This window comes from Spodoptera frugiperda, chromosome 3 (genome assembly GCF_023101765.2).
Source record: "Spodoptera frugiperda isolate SF20-4 chromosome 3, AGI-APGP_CSIRO_Sfru_2.0, whole genome shotgun sequence".
Lineage (NCBI taxonomy): Eukaryota > Metazoa > Arthropoda > Insecta > Lepidoptera > Noctuidae > Spodoptera > Spodoptera frugiperda.
The window spans coordinates 921,189-939,778 of record NC_064214.1 but is presented as its reverse complement, the minus strand read 5'-3'; the positions used below and the strand labels follow the sequence as shown (position 1 = coordinate 939,778).

Below are 18,590 nucleotides of genomic sequence, written 5' to 3'. Positions count from 1 at the left end.
CTTTCATGGCTAATGAATGGATAGCTGCGTTTAAAAATACACATGACTAGAACAAAATTTGGTGGATCAAACAATGAATTGTGCCGTGTTTAAACTAAAACCATAACACGTGGCAGTTTTGTCTGTCACTAATTAAACAATAGTACAAAAATATGTTATTCAATATATTTTCTTGCCAAGCAACCCTAGCCTGTAATCTAGAAGTGCATTAGTGTTGACAGTGCGATAAACAGGAAGGGCCAACTCTGTGCATTGTCGTTGCCGTTGTTAGTGAAAACTACGTTGTTACTGGAACGGGTACTACGGGTAGTATTCAAGTAATCTGTCTGGAACGAGGAGATAAAGACGTTTCCAGTTCTCATAGTATCTTTGTCAATAGTTCTGTTCAGAATAGACTTGGTATTCATATTATTTGTAAACAATACAACTATTTCCATATTAATAAGACTTTAACTTTAACTTTAGATATTTAAGAAAAACATGAAGGTATTTTTTTACAGGTCAGCAATATGTATACATGTATCTCTTTTCTTTGTATGTGTGTGTGTTTGTGTCCATGCGCAGTGCTAGTCACATAATTTCCAATGTTATTTAATAATGCAAGAAAAAATATCCTCTATTTTTACCAAATTAAATCTTATGAAGAAGTTAAGTTTTATTGAACGGGCTCTCTCATATAAATGAGATAATTATACTGCATTGAAATGTTCACAGCTCCATTCATTAGCTGTATCAATATTTCCATTCCATTTTCATATTTAAAGTACAGTTCATTTTTCAATAGATACTCAGAATACTCAAGTGCTTATAGAGCTTTTGAATAAGACTTTTGTGATCTGCCTACTGCAATAAAGAATAAAATTGACCGACTTTAGTAAAGACGTTTTTCACATTTTAAAGTTAAGGCACATTTTTGTCGATATCTTAAGGATTTTATGACATAAATCCTCACATTACCAAGGTTCAAAGTTACAAGGCAAAAAATAAAATGAAAATATGTTACATGACTAGTTACATTTTCTCTGTAATTTAATTATTTTCCAGTTTCCGACTACAAACTAAAAGCCGGTGGAACAAAGTGAGGAAAATTGACCTAGTTACCGGTAAAAAGTTTGCGGCAACATTCTGATCGTCAATTAAATAATAATTCCTGTTTCTTTGACAAACAATACTTGTATTAAGATGTTTTTATACAATTTTTAATTAATCTTGTCTTCTAATTATCGTTATTAATGAATAGAATAGTAATAGAATATAGTATATAATGAAATGTCATTATGATATACCCACACGGTGAAAGTAGTAGGTTTTATCACCACGAAATTTTGATAAAGCAGTTTGAACCTACTTTATGAAATTTTTTACTTTTATTATTGTCTTTAAACTAGTATATGTATTTTATTTTCAAAAGCCTTATTCAATTATCCATTCAATACCATCAATGAAATTAATTTGTGAATAAATCATAACTAAGGTTTGAATATACCATGGTATAACTGCTCGTTAAACTAACCGACGGATTATATCCACCAAGATAAGGTGTTTATTATGACGTTCGCGGGATAGAACATCAACCTTGCATAATACCTCATTGTATATTAATCGAGTACTCACCCACCCCTTGGGATTTCGCTCGTTCCGCAAAAATTAAAGGACAATGGAATCTTGTCGAATAAAGTGTTTATCGGGGAAAAATAAAATGAAGACGGTTTCGTGAATTAAAACGATATATCTTTGATAATGACACGCTTCGTTTTTAAAGGAAATTTGGGGTGCTTTTCTACCAGAGATGTGCTATGTTATGTTGCTGTGAATGTGTTTGGCTTCCACCAATCATATTCATTGGTACACATAGTTTAACACTAATGAGAACGGACTCAGCGAAGCTATGTTTTTAATATGGAAAGATGTGTACTATGGATGCATGCTATGGATGGCTACTACGATGCTGGCTGCTACGATGGATCCCTACTATCGATACATCACATATTCCTCGCATAGCTACAATGCTTTGTATCAGTGAAAAAGGGCACATAGTTTTACAGTTTAGCTATTATATCTTTGTAGCATAGCTACAAAGCACATCTCTGCTGAAACAGCACCCTAGAATGTATTATTTATCCTCTGAGAGATTATCTTGTAAACATAATCATTATCACCCATGTTTTGTTTTCAAACACAAACTCACATAGGATTTTCAATAGGTAAGTATAGATAAGAAAGGATAAGCCTGTTTAAATAGGGACATCCAAAAACAAATTACGAGAGCTTATGTTAAGCAGTTGCTCTTGCAACAAACGGGTCACACAAATAAAATACATTATGTCAACGGCTTCAATAAAATAATATGAATACTTGAATTAAATATTATTGATATTTCGTAAGTAAGAAGCGTTTGGGTGTATTTTAAAGTTTTTTATTTTAAGCAACAGATAAAACATCTGACTAACTGACTAAGGAAACGAGTAGCAATTTAAAATATAATATAAGATGTGCACACGTTAAAGCAAATCAATCAACATCAAAGGTTAAATTGAACGCGTAATTACATTAATCCTTAGTTAAATTAGAAGATTACGTTTGATTCCATTTTATGTTATCTCAGTATTTATGTAACAGAGAGATTAAGTTTAAGAACAATCAAAGTTTAAAATCCTCATTTTAATTAAGTAGGTACGCATTAATTGTCTAAATAATTAGGTAGGACACTTTTCTTTTATACAATTAAGATATCTTCTTTGAACTTTTAATTCAGTGAATTTTTTTTGCCAATTTTGTTCGAGTAGATTAGGAGATTTTGCCAATTACAATAGGTGAAATACTAAATAATATGGTGTATTTAAACTGCGACTAGCCACTGCAGAAAGATTTGATATCTTCGATTACTTAACACATTAAACGCCGTGGTGGTCACCTTTGACCGACGTTAGCGGAGGATTTGCCTTCAACAGTTTTCTATGGGCAATCAAAGACTTAAGCGATCTTTAACTAGCTTTCTTGGTAAATACCTTTTAAGGTAAAAACAATGTTTATGTATTAAGTTTTATAAGTAAAATAATACATTTATAAAGTTATAGGTTCAGTTATCTACAGCAGTTTAAAATAAATATTATAATATTATTTCAAGAACTTAAATTCAACTCGCAAAAGCTTATAACCATAACTCGTTTGTTGAACGTAAAATATAAACTTTTATAGCGAAAAGAACGTATACATAGCATTTCCTTCATAACTAGTTTAGAACCAAAATATTTAGAAAATTACCAGAATTTCAACGTAGACTCGTATTACTCGTAAAATGCATATTATTCGTTCGCAGCAAGCTTATAAATGGTTTCTGGTATATTTTTATGTTTTTGTTATTGCCAATAAAATCGTTCATATTTATGTTTTTCATAAACACACCTATGTTATGGTAATATGAAATCCTAGATGATAGATGATATAAAATTATTATATCGCATTAGTCTTTAAGTAAAACTACATATTTTTCAATTTCAGAATTAATGAGAAAGTAAAGCTATTTTGCAATTTCAGAACTGAAGAGAACCTTCCCCTTTTTGGGAAGTCTGTTAAAAACGTAATGATCGATCAGCTTTTTTACCTTTTTCCTTAAAATATAAATCACCAAAAATATACGATTAAGCGATTTTTCTCTCGCAGTTTTTACATCTTTTGCTTAAATGAAGACGTTCTTTAATCGCCCCTTAAAACGCCATTAATCACTGAACCCGACTTCAGAGAACCAATTTTCTCTAACAATTCTTTGATTGGTTTCCAATTTTGACTGAAGAACCTATAATTAAATTTCTTTGGAACAAATACCTTAATTTATTTATACTTATAGACATCATAATTTTATTTCAGTTCTATGCAGATTGATTCGATCTCGGTTACTTAATTAATGGCAATAGACTCGACATTTAAATTAATTTGAATCTATTTTGGTGATGCAACTACGATTCTAAAGCTATCCACTAATAGCGGTGATTATCTGCCATCCTCTTTTTAAAGGTGGTCCTTTATAACAAAGGTGGGTCCATTGTTGATCCATGTCCATTTCGTTGACGATTTTAATGATTTTTATATAACAATTATTAGGTTAATTTATTATTGTCAGTCTTATTTTTTTATATCAACTTGCTAATAATTTGTCAACTTCATCATACAAAATTCTTTCACTAAAGCAGACCATTTATCCATCTTTACAAATTTTGTTATAAAAAGCCTTAACATAGTAGCTAAGAAGAAAAAGAAAATAAATAATGGATATCAAAACATCCCTATGGACAAAAAGGATGTTGTTGTAGTATAAATACTGAGGCCTTAGGGTGCTTTTCCAAGAAAGATGTGCTATGTAGCTAGGTTACGAAGATGTAATATGTAGGTGAACTGTGAAACTATGTGACCGTTTTCACCGATAATCAGCTATGTAGCTGTGCTATAGAGAAAATGTGCAGCTCGACAGCTCGAAAAATCGACAGTACGGAAGTCATTCATAGCACGCATCTTTCCATACAAAAAACAGCTTAGCTGAGTCCGTTTCCACTACCAATGAATATGGTTGGGGGAAGCCAAACGCATCCATAGCAACATAGCAAAGCATATCTCTTGTAGAAAAGCACCCTTATTCTTCCTAGTTTACAACATAAACGAAACGTCCCTTTAGTAGGTCAGCTAGAATAAATAACGCTATAGTGGACAGTTTTATAGTAAAAATATGATACCAATATGTATCGTATCGTATTCTTTTCCTAGAGAAATGTGCCCAAACATTCAAAGCACATTTTAATAGATACTGTACACGATAAGGTCATTGTGGTCCGGAGTTCAGAAACCTACCAGATTATTTAGACACCACTGACACACGGGAAGGAAAACATCTTAAGGAATCCTGAGCTTATAAATTCTAATTATAAGTCTGAAATCGCCAACCCGCATTGAGCAAGCGTGGTGATTAATGCTTAAACCGTGTGAGAAGAAGCCTTTGGTAACCGTTTATACTTATAAGATGTGATGTACACAATACCAAGCCTTGAATAATAGTCCAGTCATTTGGTAGATAAAAAGGGGGTTACCTGAAAAGTTTTCCGGGAGTTTTGAAAATTGGTGAATTTATAGATTTGGGTATGCTCTTTTCGAATTTCAACTTTGCCACCTCGTACACCCGCCGCTCGCGCCGCCATATTGAAAAAATGGCGCCTAAAAACGGTTTGTTATTAATATCTCCATTCCGAAGCATTTTACGAAAAAATATTTATTTACAAAATTAAACTAGAAAAAATTTCCTACAATTTATGTATTGATAACTTTTTCATAAAATCAATAGTTTTTGGCGTACGAGTGCCGCAAAGTATTATTAGTCCAGTCAAATTAGGATTTCACCTCGGAATTTGAGATACCCAGCTGTAATTTTGTATATACTTGTATATTGACTGCCTGAAACTTGTCTCAAAACCTACATATGGTAAGGTAACTATTAAATTTTAAGGTCCAAAGGTCCCAAAAACGTTTTTTTTGCGCTTTTTTGGAAATATCTCATTTCCTGTGGGTTTTTGGTATTTGCATTTAATACCAATATTGTAGAATACAAAATTCTCTACAACTTATGTCTAAACTTTTTTTTTATACGGTGCGCCGTTTCCGAGATAGAGGGCGGAGAGCGCGCGGTCACTGCACCTCTACAAAAAAATTTTTTTTCGTCTAACCTATCCGTGATGGTTGTCGATGGATAGGCCATTAAAAATACGTCATGGTTCCTAAAACCATTTTTCGTCAAAATCAATTGTTTGAAAGATAGACACTTCCAAAGTGGAAAAATGAGGTCTATCGAATGTGTCCTGCCCTCTAACTTTTAAAATAAGTGAGTAAGAAAACTAAAAATAAAATATATGCTGTAGATTTTAATGGAAACTTTCAAAGAAAATTGGTTTGAACGAGATATCATAATTAGTTTTTAAGAATTGATACATTTAAAAAAAACACATTGTTTGTACACGTGGTGGTGCAGATGAATAATACTTTGCGGCGCTCGTACGCCAAAACTATTGATTTTATGAAAAAGTTATCAATACATAAATTGTCGAAATTTTTTTCTAGTTTAATTTTGTAAATAAATATTTTTTCGTAAAATGATCCGGAACGGAGATATTAATAAAAAACCGTTTTTAGGCGCCATTTTTTCAATATGGCGGCGCGAGCGGCGGTTGTACGAGGTGGCAAAGTTGAAATTCGAAAAGAGCATACCCAAATCTATAAATTCACCAATTTTCAAAACTCCCGGTAAATTTTCCAGGTAAAACTACCAAATGACTGGACTATAAACGCAGTGATTAATTTTCAAACTCTTAGGCTCAATTGGGCTCTTAACATTCATATGCTATTAACGTATGATGTTATGTAAATAATAAGAGACCTCTAAAATCGATAAAAAAGCATTTGTAATCAAAGACTAAAATTATATAAAACCTTCACGAAAGTCAATCACGATACATCTTTAGCTCTAATACACTAGTTTACACCGAACTACTATGTTGTAAATCCGATCTACACATCTTTCTTCTCCACTCCATGAATTTTGTTAACACCCAGACTTCTAAAGTACCACATGCTCTGAATAAAAATGCAGTTTCCTTTCGATAGTACTAAAAGGTTAATGCTGCCACTACATTTTACTGTCGTGTTAAAACTTTAAAAGTTAGTCGCAAATTCTTAGGAACTTGTCGTAAGGACTTTTGCTGAGCTGTTCAGTGCAGACTTGGATTTTTAAATTGAATGATTACATTGAACTTTTTCTTTGTTCTAACTTTTCTTAAGAAAAAAAATTGCTTGGATTTTAATTAACAAAAAAACACTGTTTACTCACGTAAATTAATGGAGAAAAGCTCTACTAGTTTCGAGTCACAGAGGGACTCTTCATCATGAGCTGATCTTATGCATGCGTATGCAGCATGAGCTTTGACGTAGGTTAAACTTGTAAAGCTTTTCTTCATTAAATTACGTGAATAAACCGTGATTTTTATTTAATTAAGCATGTCTCACGACAGTTATTATAAAAATTACTTAGATTTATTTCAGACTGGTAGTTACTCTTGGACTTTTTTTAATAATGACCCTGAATCTTCTTTTTAGTATTACCTATAAACATGTGAGCTTTACCGATAGGAAAATGAAATACGATGTCTAGAACATAATCCCTTAAGACATCCCGCCAATATTCAAGACCGTGCCTTCAGGGATTATCTAGCCAATTTATTTTTCTGCAATATAAAAATAAATTGTCTCTTGTCTTGGTTACAATCGATAACTTCGTTATTGGAATCAAATAATATATACGTGATACTGGTTAGCTGGTCACAATATTTAAATTGGATAGCTTCTGCAGTTTCATCCAAGTTTCTTACACAAAACGATAATTGCTAGTGATCCTATTATGGACTGTAATTGTTGTAGATTTTCTCAAATATTGCTGTGTTTTCTTCATCGAACCTAACGTGTAGCACTAACTAAGATACTTCTTAACGGAAAATCATAATTCATCTTTTTTATGGTATAAGCCGGTAAACAAGCAGACGGTTCACCTGATGGCAAGCAATTGCCCCCGACCATGGACACCCGAAACTTCAGAAGCTTTACAAGCCTACATATATCTTTTTCTATTAAGCCAGATCCATGAGTAGTACTATTTATTTGTACTGATCTTTTTCCCACACAATTTTCTCATTCAAATAACGTTGTTAAAACCGTATTACCGCAGTTGTAAGCCCACTGGACTTGTGTGAGTCTAATAAATTTATTTTTACAAGCACTTCGATCCGGGATCCTATCCAACTTGGCAAATCCTTGTGGGTTACACCAAAAGGTATCATAATCCTCTCGAGGACTTCCGACGGAGGCCTCGGAAAATGTGTAACATAAAATGAATCATGAATTGTTTTTATGTTCCATTTTGTGGTCCCTCGTGTTGTTGGTTTATTAACACCTGCTTTATACGGTTTTACGGTTTACGATTTAGATAATATATTTCTATCAAAACATATTCAACGTTTTTTATTTTGTATAATGTTCTCATAGCAGACATTGACCTGCTATAAAATTATAATTAAATTAGCACGATTCCGTATATTATTACAGTTTATTTCCACAAGGAAAATATTTGAACCGGGAACATTCTTACACGAGCCAAAATTTATTTGTCTTTGTCAGTTATTGTTGTTATTTAATATCCAGTATTAGAAACGGGAAAATATCATCTTGTGGGTACTCTATTTTATTATTACAAACAAGGCTTTTCCTACAAAACAATAGGTATCCAAATATTATAACTGTACACAGATCGAAGAGAGATTAATTTTCCGAGAAAAACCATTTTACTACTTAATTGTTGTATGGTATATATTTATATTTATGCATGTTTAACATGTAATTTTTCCGTCAGCGCTGGGAAGTCTTATTATTTAATAATAATTGCAATTTATTTCTAAAATACTATTTTTATAAATCGTAGCGTGATTATGAAAAACTACATATTCTTAAACTATATCTTAATTAAAAGTTATTTAACGTGAAGGAGCTTCTCAACTGGCCCCTTACCTGTACTATTACTTAAACTGAAATGTTGTTAAGTGTCACCCACCACCTATGACGAAGAGTTAAAACGCCGTACTTACAATCACTTAAGTCATCACCAATTTATTCTTTTCTCATAAAGTAGCGCCTTTTATACTAATGTTTTATAGACTTAAGGGGCAAACGTCACACTTGTGATCCCTAAAAGGTACAAAGATATTATTCTGTGATGTCGGAAATAGGTCTCTAGTGACATAATATTACTTTGCCGCTTCATGTAAAATGAATTAGGGTCGCTACACTTCTTTCTCCTGAGCACTTATACGACGCTCCTTATTAAATTTGCATTTATTTTTTGGTGTAAATGTGTAATGTGCATACGTAATTTATTTAAGAAAATAAAAAAAAAAATCAAAAATCGTGCAAACACATTGCCAATTGAACTGTTTAATAGTTCAAAAGTAAAGTTACATTAATGTATTGAAACAAAAAAATATTGAGCTATTGAAAAGTGATTTTCTAAATTTCTTCATTGGATATTTTAAAAATTCTAAAGAACATAGGCAACCTGCATTTGAATGCAGATTTTATTCAATACCTTTGTGAGAAATAAATGATTATCAAGAATTCATCTCGTTCGTATTTTATTTAAATCCTCTTTCAAAATAGGTCGATGTATGAAATGATGCGTGAATGCTTGATATTCAACGTTCTCGTAGCTTCAATAAATCTGGAAGTATATTTTAAAGCTGAAAATAGCTCATATTTTTATCTCTTGTATCTAAAATGCATATTATTTTATAGATATTCAATAATATTAATCCAAATGCTAGAATTTCAAATCAAAATACCATGAAAAAATACCATTTCAGAAGCAAAGAGCTAATTTGAATACTGAAAGAATACTATTTACAGATACTTTTTTATATAGCTTCACTGCTAAATACTGATTAGGTAACCTTCCACCATTTTACTTAAAAAATAAAATATCCTAAGTATATTAGCGGGGCGTCCAACGTTAGTAGTTACGAGGCAGGCGAAGTAAATCGCGTCTCGTGTTCCCTAAGTGCACATTGTAGGTGGATGCATCTTACGGCGCCTAAGGGACGAGGTCGAAGGATTGCTATGTTAAAATATTTTACTCAGTAGGTATAAGTGATAAAATGTTGATTAGTATTTTATGCATCGGTTTTAAGTCTTAAAATCCGAAACCTAACAGTAGTTGCTTCAAAAGTTTGAGATCTCATGATTGAGTTAATTTATACTAAACTACTAATTGTTCGATAAGTCGTAGATATTGATGATAACTTTCGATCTGACATCCTTTTTCTATCTTAATATTTCAGCGTCATAAATACTCATAAAAGTCAATACAACATCCATCTATGATACTTACCTATAAAATAGTGACACGAATAACACACGACTTGAGTATCCTTAGTAGAAAGTTTCTTTATGAAAGTCAAAGAAAAGTTTCGGTTCCAAGGGCCCTTAAATGAACCGCTAAGTGACAAGTCGCCTTCGGGAAGTATACATGTATATGATGTATGTCTTATGTTGTTATACACAAGGTATAATACAAGATTGACATTTGTAAATCTGATTTCGGTGGAAACTCGAGAAGGAGTAAGGAAATCGAATGTTCACCCACACGATTCCCGATATAGATTCTTTAAGGATGTACTTCTAAAATGTCTTTTAAAACAGATCAATGTAAAGGGGTATTTTTAATATATATCGGTTTATATTCGTTTAAAAGGAATTATTACTTAGATATTATTTGATAAAGCAAAATAGAAAAATAGTAATGGTATTATGATCAAAGATTGAAACCCTTTAGTGATGTAATTACGGTAACATTTATAGTTACAATATTTATTAACTCCATTTAGGTTAATATGGGAACGATAAATTCTTTACGACTAGTAGAGTTATTGGTGTGCCGACCGTCACGACGTAATCCTCTCATATTATATTTAGACCGTCTGATATTGTTCATAAATAATAGTTCAGAACGACGCCTGTCACTTATTATTTTCGGCAATTAATGGTCCTTTCACAGCGGGATATTCATAAACTGAGATTATGAGTCAAGTTAAATTATTATGTTATTAATGAATATTTTCATTGTTTCAGATAAACATGTCGGCTCCAACAACTGACAGCACAGAAGCCATCACTAACTCTGGCTACGGCAGCAGTGATGAGACTGCGAGCTTACTCGTCACTGGACCCTCAGTTACCGTCATTGTTCCATCAGAAAACAGAACAGTTAAACCAGTTCTGCAAAGACAAGACTGTACCACTCATCTACGACCTCAATTATCAGGCGGGCCTGGCAGTGAGGAAAGTGCAACATCTATCAGAATGGAAGAAGGCACCGCAAGAAGTGTCCCTGACATCGAGCTCCAATGTCGGGAACCGGCAGACCGACCTCAGACACTCGTGTCTCCCGTAGCGACGTGCTCACACAGAGGGTCAGTGACCGCCTGCCAGTTAGTTCCGCAAACATACTCGAGATGTCGCGTCTGCGAGCGGCGACAGTCCACCGCGCCAATTTCAGCGCTACAACTAGCGCGCTCTGTGTCGCGAGAGAGCGTTCGCTCGGCCGTGCACTACCCTTGCGGCTGTAGTTCGCTCCATGCCGTCAGTACGTGCCCCGTCATACAACCCCCGGCGCTACTGTTGCCAACAACTAGTACAAGAATAATCCGCCAGAGTTCGCAACCTGAATCTAGCGCATGCGCGGCGCACTGCCCTCATCACCCTCACCACCACCCCAGCGCCTCTCTGCGGCAATTGCGAGAACCAGGAGACGGCATCGCTGGCATCGCCGCGGACTCTCTGCGAATCAACGGGGGTATGCGCCCTTTCAAACAGGTACGTTTCCCTTTTGTTAGGTGGCGCCACTGTTTTATTCAACGAATCATACATTGTAGATTTTTTTCGTTTTTAGCGTAAGCATATAAGTGTGTTTATGCAATTGTAGGCGCTTTTAAATTGACTTTTAACAAGTTAGCGTAGAGATTTAGCATAGTTATCATACGACGGCGGTAATTATTAGGGACAGGATAGTCGGTAAACAAGAAATTTCCATTGTTTACTGAACAAATTGAAACAGCCGTTGCTTCGAATTATACAAACATTTAGATGTTGTTTTTATAAATAAGCTCAAATTAAAATAAATAAAAATCAAAATAAACATTAAATTAAAGTAATTTTATATAAAAAAATATTCCATAACAGAATACAATCTTTAAAATATTAAATCTACCAAAAAAATTGTTGCCTTTAAACAAAAAAAGACATTGTTATATAATTTGTACATACTTAGCTAGAAAGTCGTAGAAATGCTTTTTAAAATATTTGTATCGCAGTATTATGTAAAGCTGTAACGCTCGGCGCCTAAAGAAATGCAAAAAGAAAAGGTAAAACGTAGGAGCCGTTACTTTGTCAAGCAATCAGACATTGACAGAAAGTTCTACCGTTGTGAAGGCCTCTTTGGCAGAAATTTCAACGAGATGAGCCTTTTCTTAATGTCTGCCTTTACAACTCACGGCCATTTAACTCGCTCCTACGACACTTGGCAATGTTGTAACACTCTTTCGAGCTCTCAAGGCAATTTCGAGATTAGAACTAGCAAAAAGCCTCGCAAGATGAATACAAATCATACTGTATGATGGTACACTGTGTTAATCGGTGTTGTAGTAATACTAATTGTGTGTTCTAGGTGTATCATTTAGTGTGAATATCAGTATTTTGATGGATCATACCAAATCATTTCCATAAAGCGATATATTCCTGGACAGTCTTATCCTGGCTCTTAGTAAACCGCGATGCAGATGGCGTGTAAGTGCTGTGTACGGGTCTTGAGACGGGTTCTCCCATCTAACTAAATCAAATCAAATTAGTCCTTTGATTTGATTTCTGTTTTTAACCTACAGGGGCTGCTCCTCTGTCCACAAACCCTGTCGCAGACGCGCCGAGCCCGGCTGAGACGTGCATTCACTGAAGCCACGGGGGATACTGTTAACTACGTTAAAACGGTGGGCTTCAACCTATTGGATTATGCACCGTCGAATACCGCTATCGACTGTACAATTTCCCTCCTATTGAATTTCTAGTAACCTGTTTCAGATAATAACAGTAATTTAGCGTTCAAAGAACAACCTACACAGCCGACACAAACTTTCAAAGCAAAGCAAAGCACTATGCAGTTAGATTTTAAAATAGATTGCAACTTGAAATTAGCGGCATAGCATGTTAGTAATTAAGCCACGACACAAATAAGAAACTGAAACATTTAAACTGAATTAGTTTTAGAATTACCTACACCACACTAGTCACGACCCACGTCAGGTTGTACAGTCGAAAAGCAGGTATCTGTGGATTTATCACCAAAGTAATTTGTTAGTTGGCGAATGTGTCGTCCCTATAGCTTCGTCTAATGACCACCGTTAGCCATTCCCCCCACGCCCCTGACATCTTACCCTGGCACCAAAATTGCTTGTCACGAACAAATCGTTTTCTGTTCATCACTTTGTTCAAGCAAAAATATCATCGAGCACTTTTATTCGAGACTCGACAAATTGACTTAGACCATCGAGTGTCTTGGCACAAAGGGTGATACCTTTACAAAATCATTATATTTTACACCTCGATCATGATTTGCAGTTTTGGGTATTCATTTTGGAATTCCGAAGTCAACGAAAACGTTTTGTCATCGCTTTGGGAACCCATTACTCAGGCAAACTACACAGCACCTACACAATCATTAGCTATCCATTCATTCGCATTGTTTTGATGGATATAGGTAGCGCTATGCACTTTAGATCGATGATTAGATTGCACAGAAATGTCGCTTTTCAAAACATTTTTAGATAACGTTTTCTTTTATGTTGCTACTGAGTGGTAGTTTACATTCAGTTCCAGATTATATCGTTATTATTTTGACAAGGTTTATAATTATTTCAGATGTTTAATTTTTATTATGATACGTGGATTTATTTTAACGATTTTAGGTTTTAAACAAAGGAGCTAGAGAAAATTAAACAATCAAATATGTTTAGTTTAGGTATTTTTTCACGTGTGCGTAAAAAAATCCAATTTGAACTTTATTTTTCAGCCGGTAGGTAAAACAATTATTTATCAATCAAGCTACATGATATGAATAAGCATTTACAATATTAACTTTTTTTTAATAAACTTAAAGAGTGATCTTAAATTAAAATAAACAGTATAAATACCAAAACACGCAAAGGATCAATGTTAAATTTTGATCCTCATTAATTCGTGTAGTACAGTTTGGTATCCAGTTCATTCACTGATATCGAACACCGAAGTAATAAAAGTCGTTCGTACGTGCAAGTAAAGCACCGTGATATTGGGGATTATTTTGCATCAAGACGCCATCAATTTTATTGTCGGATCATAAAGCCTTCCCACCTGACGCTTGCGGGAAAATTCGTTTTCACCCGGCCGTTTCATGCATAATATTTTTAGAAATTTTATGACATCATCAACAAAGTTCAAGGTTCGTGACACTCTTTACTAGATTTAGTAAATGGATTAACTTGAATATTCCTTAATGTGCTTAATAATGGACAGTTGCGATACAATTTGGCAGGAGACCAGACGTTTTGCCTAAGTGAATATAATTACTTAAGTGAGGCAAATTGGACAGAAAATGTGTTGCCTGCTAAGGTAGACTCGTACCCTGACTCTGTAATTAGATAATTTCCTTAAATCTGAATGCTCTGTCTGTTACTAGTTGTATTAGATAATGGGGCACTGCTTTATGTGTTGTGTTCACAACAAAAACTTGTATCAAGTGTTGTTTTGTTTTAGTAATTTTATAACTTTTAGAAAATGTTTTATGATCTAGGAAATCATGCACTTATTTAATAATATGGGCTGGGATTTATGTATTAAAATATTTTTAGCAAAATCTCTATTAATACTAAAATAAGTAAGTCCTATGCAAATTGTGACCATTAACTGAAACCTAAAAGTTTTGCGCTAGATTAACTATCACAACCGAAATGCTTTCAACAAGTTACTCGGTTTTTTTGGTAGAAATACGAAAATGCTAACATTTTCCTTAATGGATGCTATTATCGTGGAAGTAGCGACTAACAAGTGGATTGGTTCAAGCTTCAATTACAATTCCTACTGTGCGTAGGCATATAACTCGTAACGATATAAAAGATAACTTAGGTTATGACTCTTTTATTTTTCAGCAATCATTATGTGCCCTTTTATAAGCTCCCGACCCACGCTTGCGACAGTAAACGCGTTTAGTACTGTAACACTGGTTTATTTTCTAAATAATTAGTAGTTCAGGAATTAATGTGTTTATAAAGTATCTTAAACATTGTTATTACTGTTGCATTTGCATAGAGACAGACGAAAAAAAGTTTGAAAGTTTCTTGATAGGGACATAAATTCTTGATATTAATTACTCAAACTACAAAAAGAAAAATAGACTAAGAATAACTTATCGAGAACCAAATTCATTGTCCATTCGATTTATTCTTCCATTTTTGTTTGAAGATTATCGAGTGGAAAATAGTGGTTTATTGCGCATTTAGGCGTTTAAAGCTCGGATTTCATTGTCATTGTTAGAGGTGCCTATTGTTAGTACTCTATTATCTAAGTGTCGGAGCATTGTAAAATTAATTTTAGTGCTTCCACTGTGTGCTCTAAATGCAGTTGGTGTGAATGAATGCCTTTCGTTTTTGGAAAATACAGCCGTTTGCATTAACCCCTCGTCTAATAAAACGCATCTTTAAGTAAAACATAGTGTGATTTTTATGTTCCAAATAGAAAAAAAACTAACACTGGTTCCATTCTCATATATTCAAATGTGTTTGTCGAAATAATGGAACATTTATTTTATAGTTACACAATCCTTTCATATCAGCCAAGATCCAGTAATTGGCACCACTGCTAAAATCTCTTGCCAAACTGAGTATAGTTAAAATGATTTATTGTCTCCAGGACAAATTTTGGAAGCGTATTTTCATTGTTTTTTTACATATACATGAAGAGGTCGACTTCGGTCATTGACTGTATGAACAGGATCACAGCCTACATGGCAATAAAATAAATTATATAAGGTTACCGATGAAGATTGACACTTCACGCGAAAATAAATTTATGTTCTCAATTATTTCTATCTCTATCTCTATCTATCGTCTATCGACGAGACATGATGTTCTATTATAATTATTACGAACTCATCCTATCTTTGTAAGATCTGCGTAATTTATTGCAAAATTCGTTGTAGGTCGAGTAATCTAAACAAACTGTACATATCGGTCAAAGCGATGTTTATCTTCATGTCTTAGGTAAGAGCACTAACTCTCACCATGCAAGCAGTTCACTGAATGCAAGAAGACAGTCATTCCACTGTTTATGTTTTATTTGTGGAATGCATCCAAAATAAAATATGTTTTATACCTAATCAGCTCTTGGAATTCTGCCCGACTCCATCGAATCGGCCGTCTGGGATCCGAGTTCTGTCTGTAAGCCCCAACAGAGCAATATATTCTGCACTATCCCTATCTAGCTTTAGGGGATTTTATGGTCCAACTTTTTAAACGGTTTCATATGTCATGCACCAGCTTTAGTTTGCTTTCGTGGTCAGTAAAAATTTAGACATAAAAATTTTAGGCTTGAAAATTTATATCAGAAAATTACAATCATATACGATAACTATTATCCTCTGATCATAATAAATGATTCGCAAGTTGTAATTCAAAATTTTTTAATTAAATGTTTAAGTACGAACCTCCATTTTTTCTGTCGGGTAATATAACTGAACGTTCTCCTCAGTCTGAAATATACTATGCTGTAAACCGCATCAAAATCTATTCAGTTAAACTCAAGATAGTCGCGTACAAACATACATATAGGTCAAATTAAGAACCTCCTTTTTGAAGTCGGTTACAAAGAAAAACACCTGTACCCACAACATCTAGTTAAAGATAGGAATTGATCTTTTCAATCTGAATTGATTGATATTTTGAGTTCGTAGTCTTTATTAATAAAGACTCAAAAACCAAAGATACGTACTATAATTTGATAAGAGCACCTCACAAAAATGTATCCGCAACACAATTCCCATTCACGGACAGTAATTTGAGATAACGTATAAAAATAATATAACCTTTAAATTCTAAGACCATCCGTACTACCATTACGTTTGAATTATAAACCAATTTTTCTTCTGCCCTGCATTATCCTCCACCTTAATGCCACTTTCCGGTTCTGCACAATTGATGTACTCATTGTACTTGTGTAGGTAAAGGACCTCACGGAGTTTTGTTTGGACTTTTTTATGAGTTGGTTTCCAAAGCAGTTTAAAGTCGTATTACGTTTCCTCGCCAGTTTTTAATTCATGACGTAATTTTCAAAATGTGTCACGCAACTGAGTCTTTAGGGTATTTTTTTATAAAGTTTTTTATTAGAGCTAGGAATAAAATCGACTTGAGTTAATTTGTGATTAATTGGATACGTTACTTGTTATAAGAATACTAAACGTTAGAAAATAGAATATGATTATTTTTTTATTGAAAAACTAGAATCATATTCCCATGCATTTTAGTTACACCAAAACGGCGATAGTCTGGAAAATCGTATTAAAACCATTCGACCATCGTTTATTGCTCCAAATGTGTTTTGCATGCAACCGATTGTATGCTGATTAAATTTGGCTCCATTCGGTGCGGTGTCGTGGTCAATATGAAGATAATTACACCATGCCACAGAACAGCGATGTTCATATTAAACTCCACTGAGAACTAAAGTGGTTTTATTTGACACGTGAAATTTCACGTTTCGTGCTTATTTAGGCTGGTTCAAGCAGGTAATTAGATAAGGGATTTAGTGTAGGATTCTCGAAATTATATTATTTTAGGCTGACCATGATATTTTGTTTGTTCTTTTGCAGTATTAAGGTAATTTTTGTAAAAAAAGGGTTATCTTTCTCCTCGTGTTGTATTTAAGCTCTGTTGTTTACAGTATGTAACAATGTAGAGTGGACTATGGATGTACGGGTAAAATGTAAACACTATTGAATTAAATGAACAGTTCCTTGTTTAGGCTACCAATGAGAAATAAACATACATACATCTTACGCATTTAGGAGTTCGATCTATCTAATTGGCCTAGAAAAAAATTAAAGGAGTCGCTCTCTTATGAGTCCAATCTCAAGCTTCTTTTTCCCTTATGACACTTGGACTACAACGTATTATACACGAGACATGTGGCAAAAAGGAAAAGACTGTAATTCCCATTCCAAAGAAAATATGTTACGATCGAATATTTTGAGCCAAAGTAGTTGTTATCGAAAACTAAAGGCCCTTTCGCATTTCCGGCTCCTAATAAATTGATGTTACTCTCCACTGAATGCTTGATCAGAATGTGTGAGCAAAACATGTGAAAAGAAAACAAAAGAAAGGAGACTCATAAATAAGAATTCTACTCTCACGATGCAATTGTTTCTGAGCAAATGGTATTAAAATGAACAGACATCTTTATGATAATAGCACAAACAGCATTTGGCACTGAGCTTGAATCTTATCCAAAGATCATTAATACAAAGATCATTATGCAAGCCACTGTCTTAGACACTACCGCGGTCGCTGTAATGTCTCGTTGAGATTAATGTAGCAGAATGGTCGGGAACACTACTCGTCGATTATCGTACCTTAGGGTGCAATAAAACTTAATATACAGTCTCCTATTCTATTAGACCGAATCCTTTTCTGTTTTTAGGCAAACTCATTTGAATATGAACAAGAATTGTTAGAATTAACCATGAATTTAAATGCTTATTTAACATTCTGTGCTGTCTGTACCAGATGCTATTTCAGCATCCAAATATCGGTGGTCATCCGAGATGACTATGGCATAGTTCCAAATCGCCACAATAGGCCCCCATATAGGGGCTTGCCGTATAAATTATGCTCTGGATGCGGTCACACAATACGTTCCATTACATTGAACTAATGTGCTCT

At 34.0% G+C, this 18,590-nt stretch overlaps 1 protein-coding gene across 13 annotated transcripts in view; it reads left to right on the top strand.

The window, feature by feature from the left end:
* LOC118282010 (small conductance calcium-activated potassium channel protein) overlaps nucleotides 1-18,590 on the top strand; it is a 339,202-nt gene that overhangs the window by 190,602 nt on the left and 130,010 nt on the right. For 11 of the 13 annotated variants that reach the window (XM_050707802.1, XM_050707809.1, XM_050707806.1 and 8 more), the window contains exons 3-4: nucleotides 10,705-11,448; nucleotides 12,513-12,614. In XM_050707802.1, the coding sequence (XP_050563759.1) occupies nucleotides 10,711-11,448; nucleotides 12,513-12,614 (840 nt within the window). In that variant the 5' untranslated portion in view covers nucleotides 10,705-10,710. The remainder of the gene's footprint in view (nucleotides 1-10,704; nucleotides 11,449-12,512; nucleotides 12,615-18,590) is intronic. The other 2 variants (XM_050707813.1, XM_050707812.1) reach the window with 1 other exon arrangement.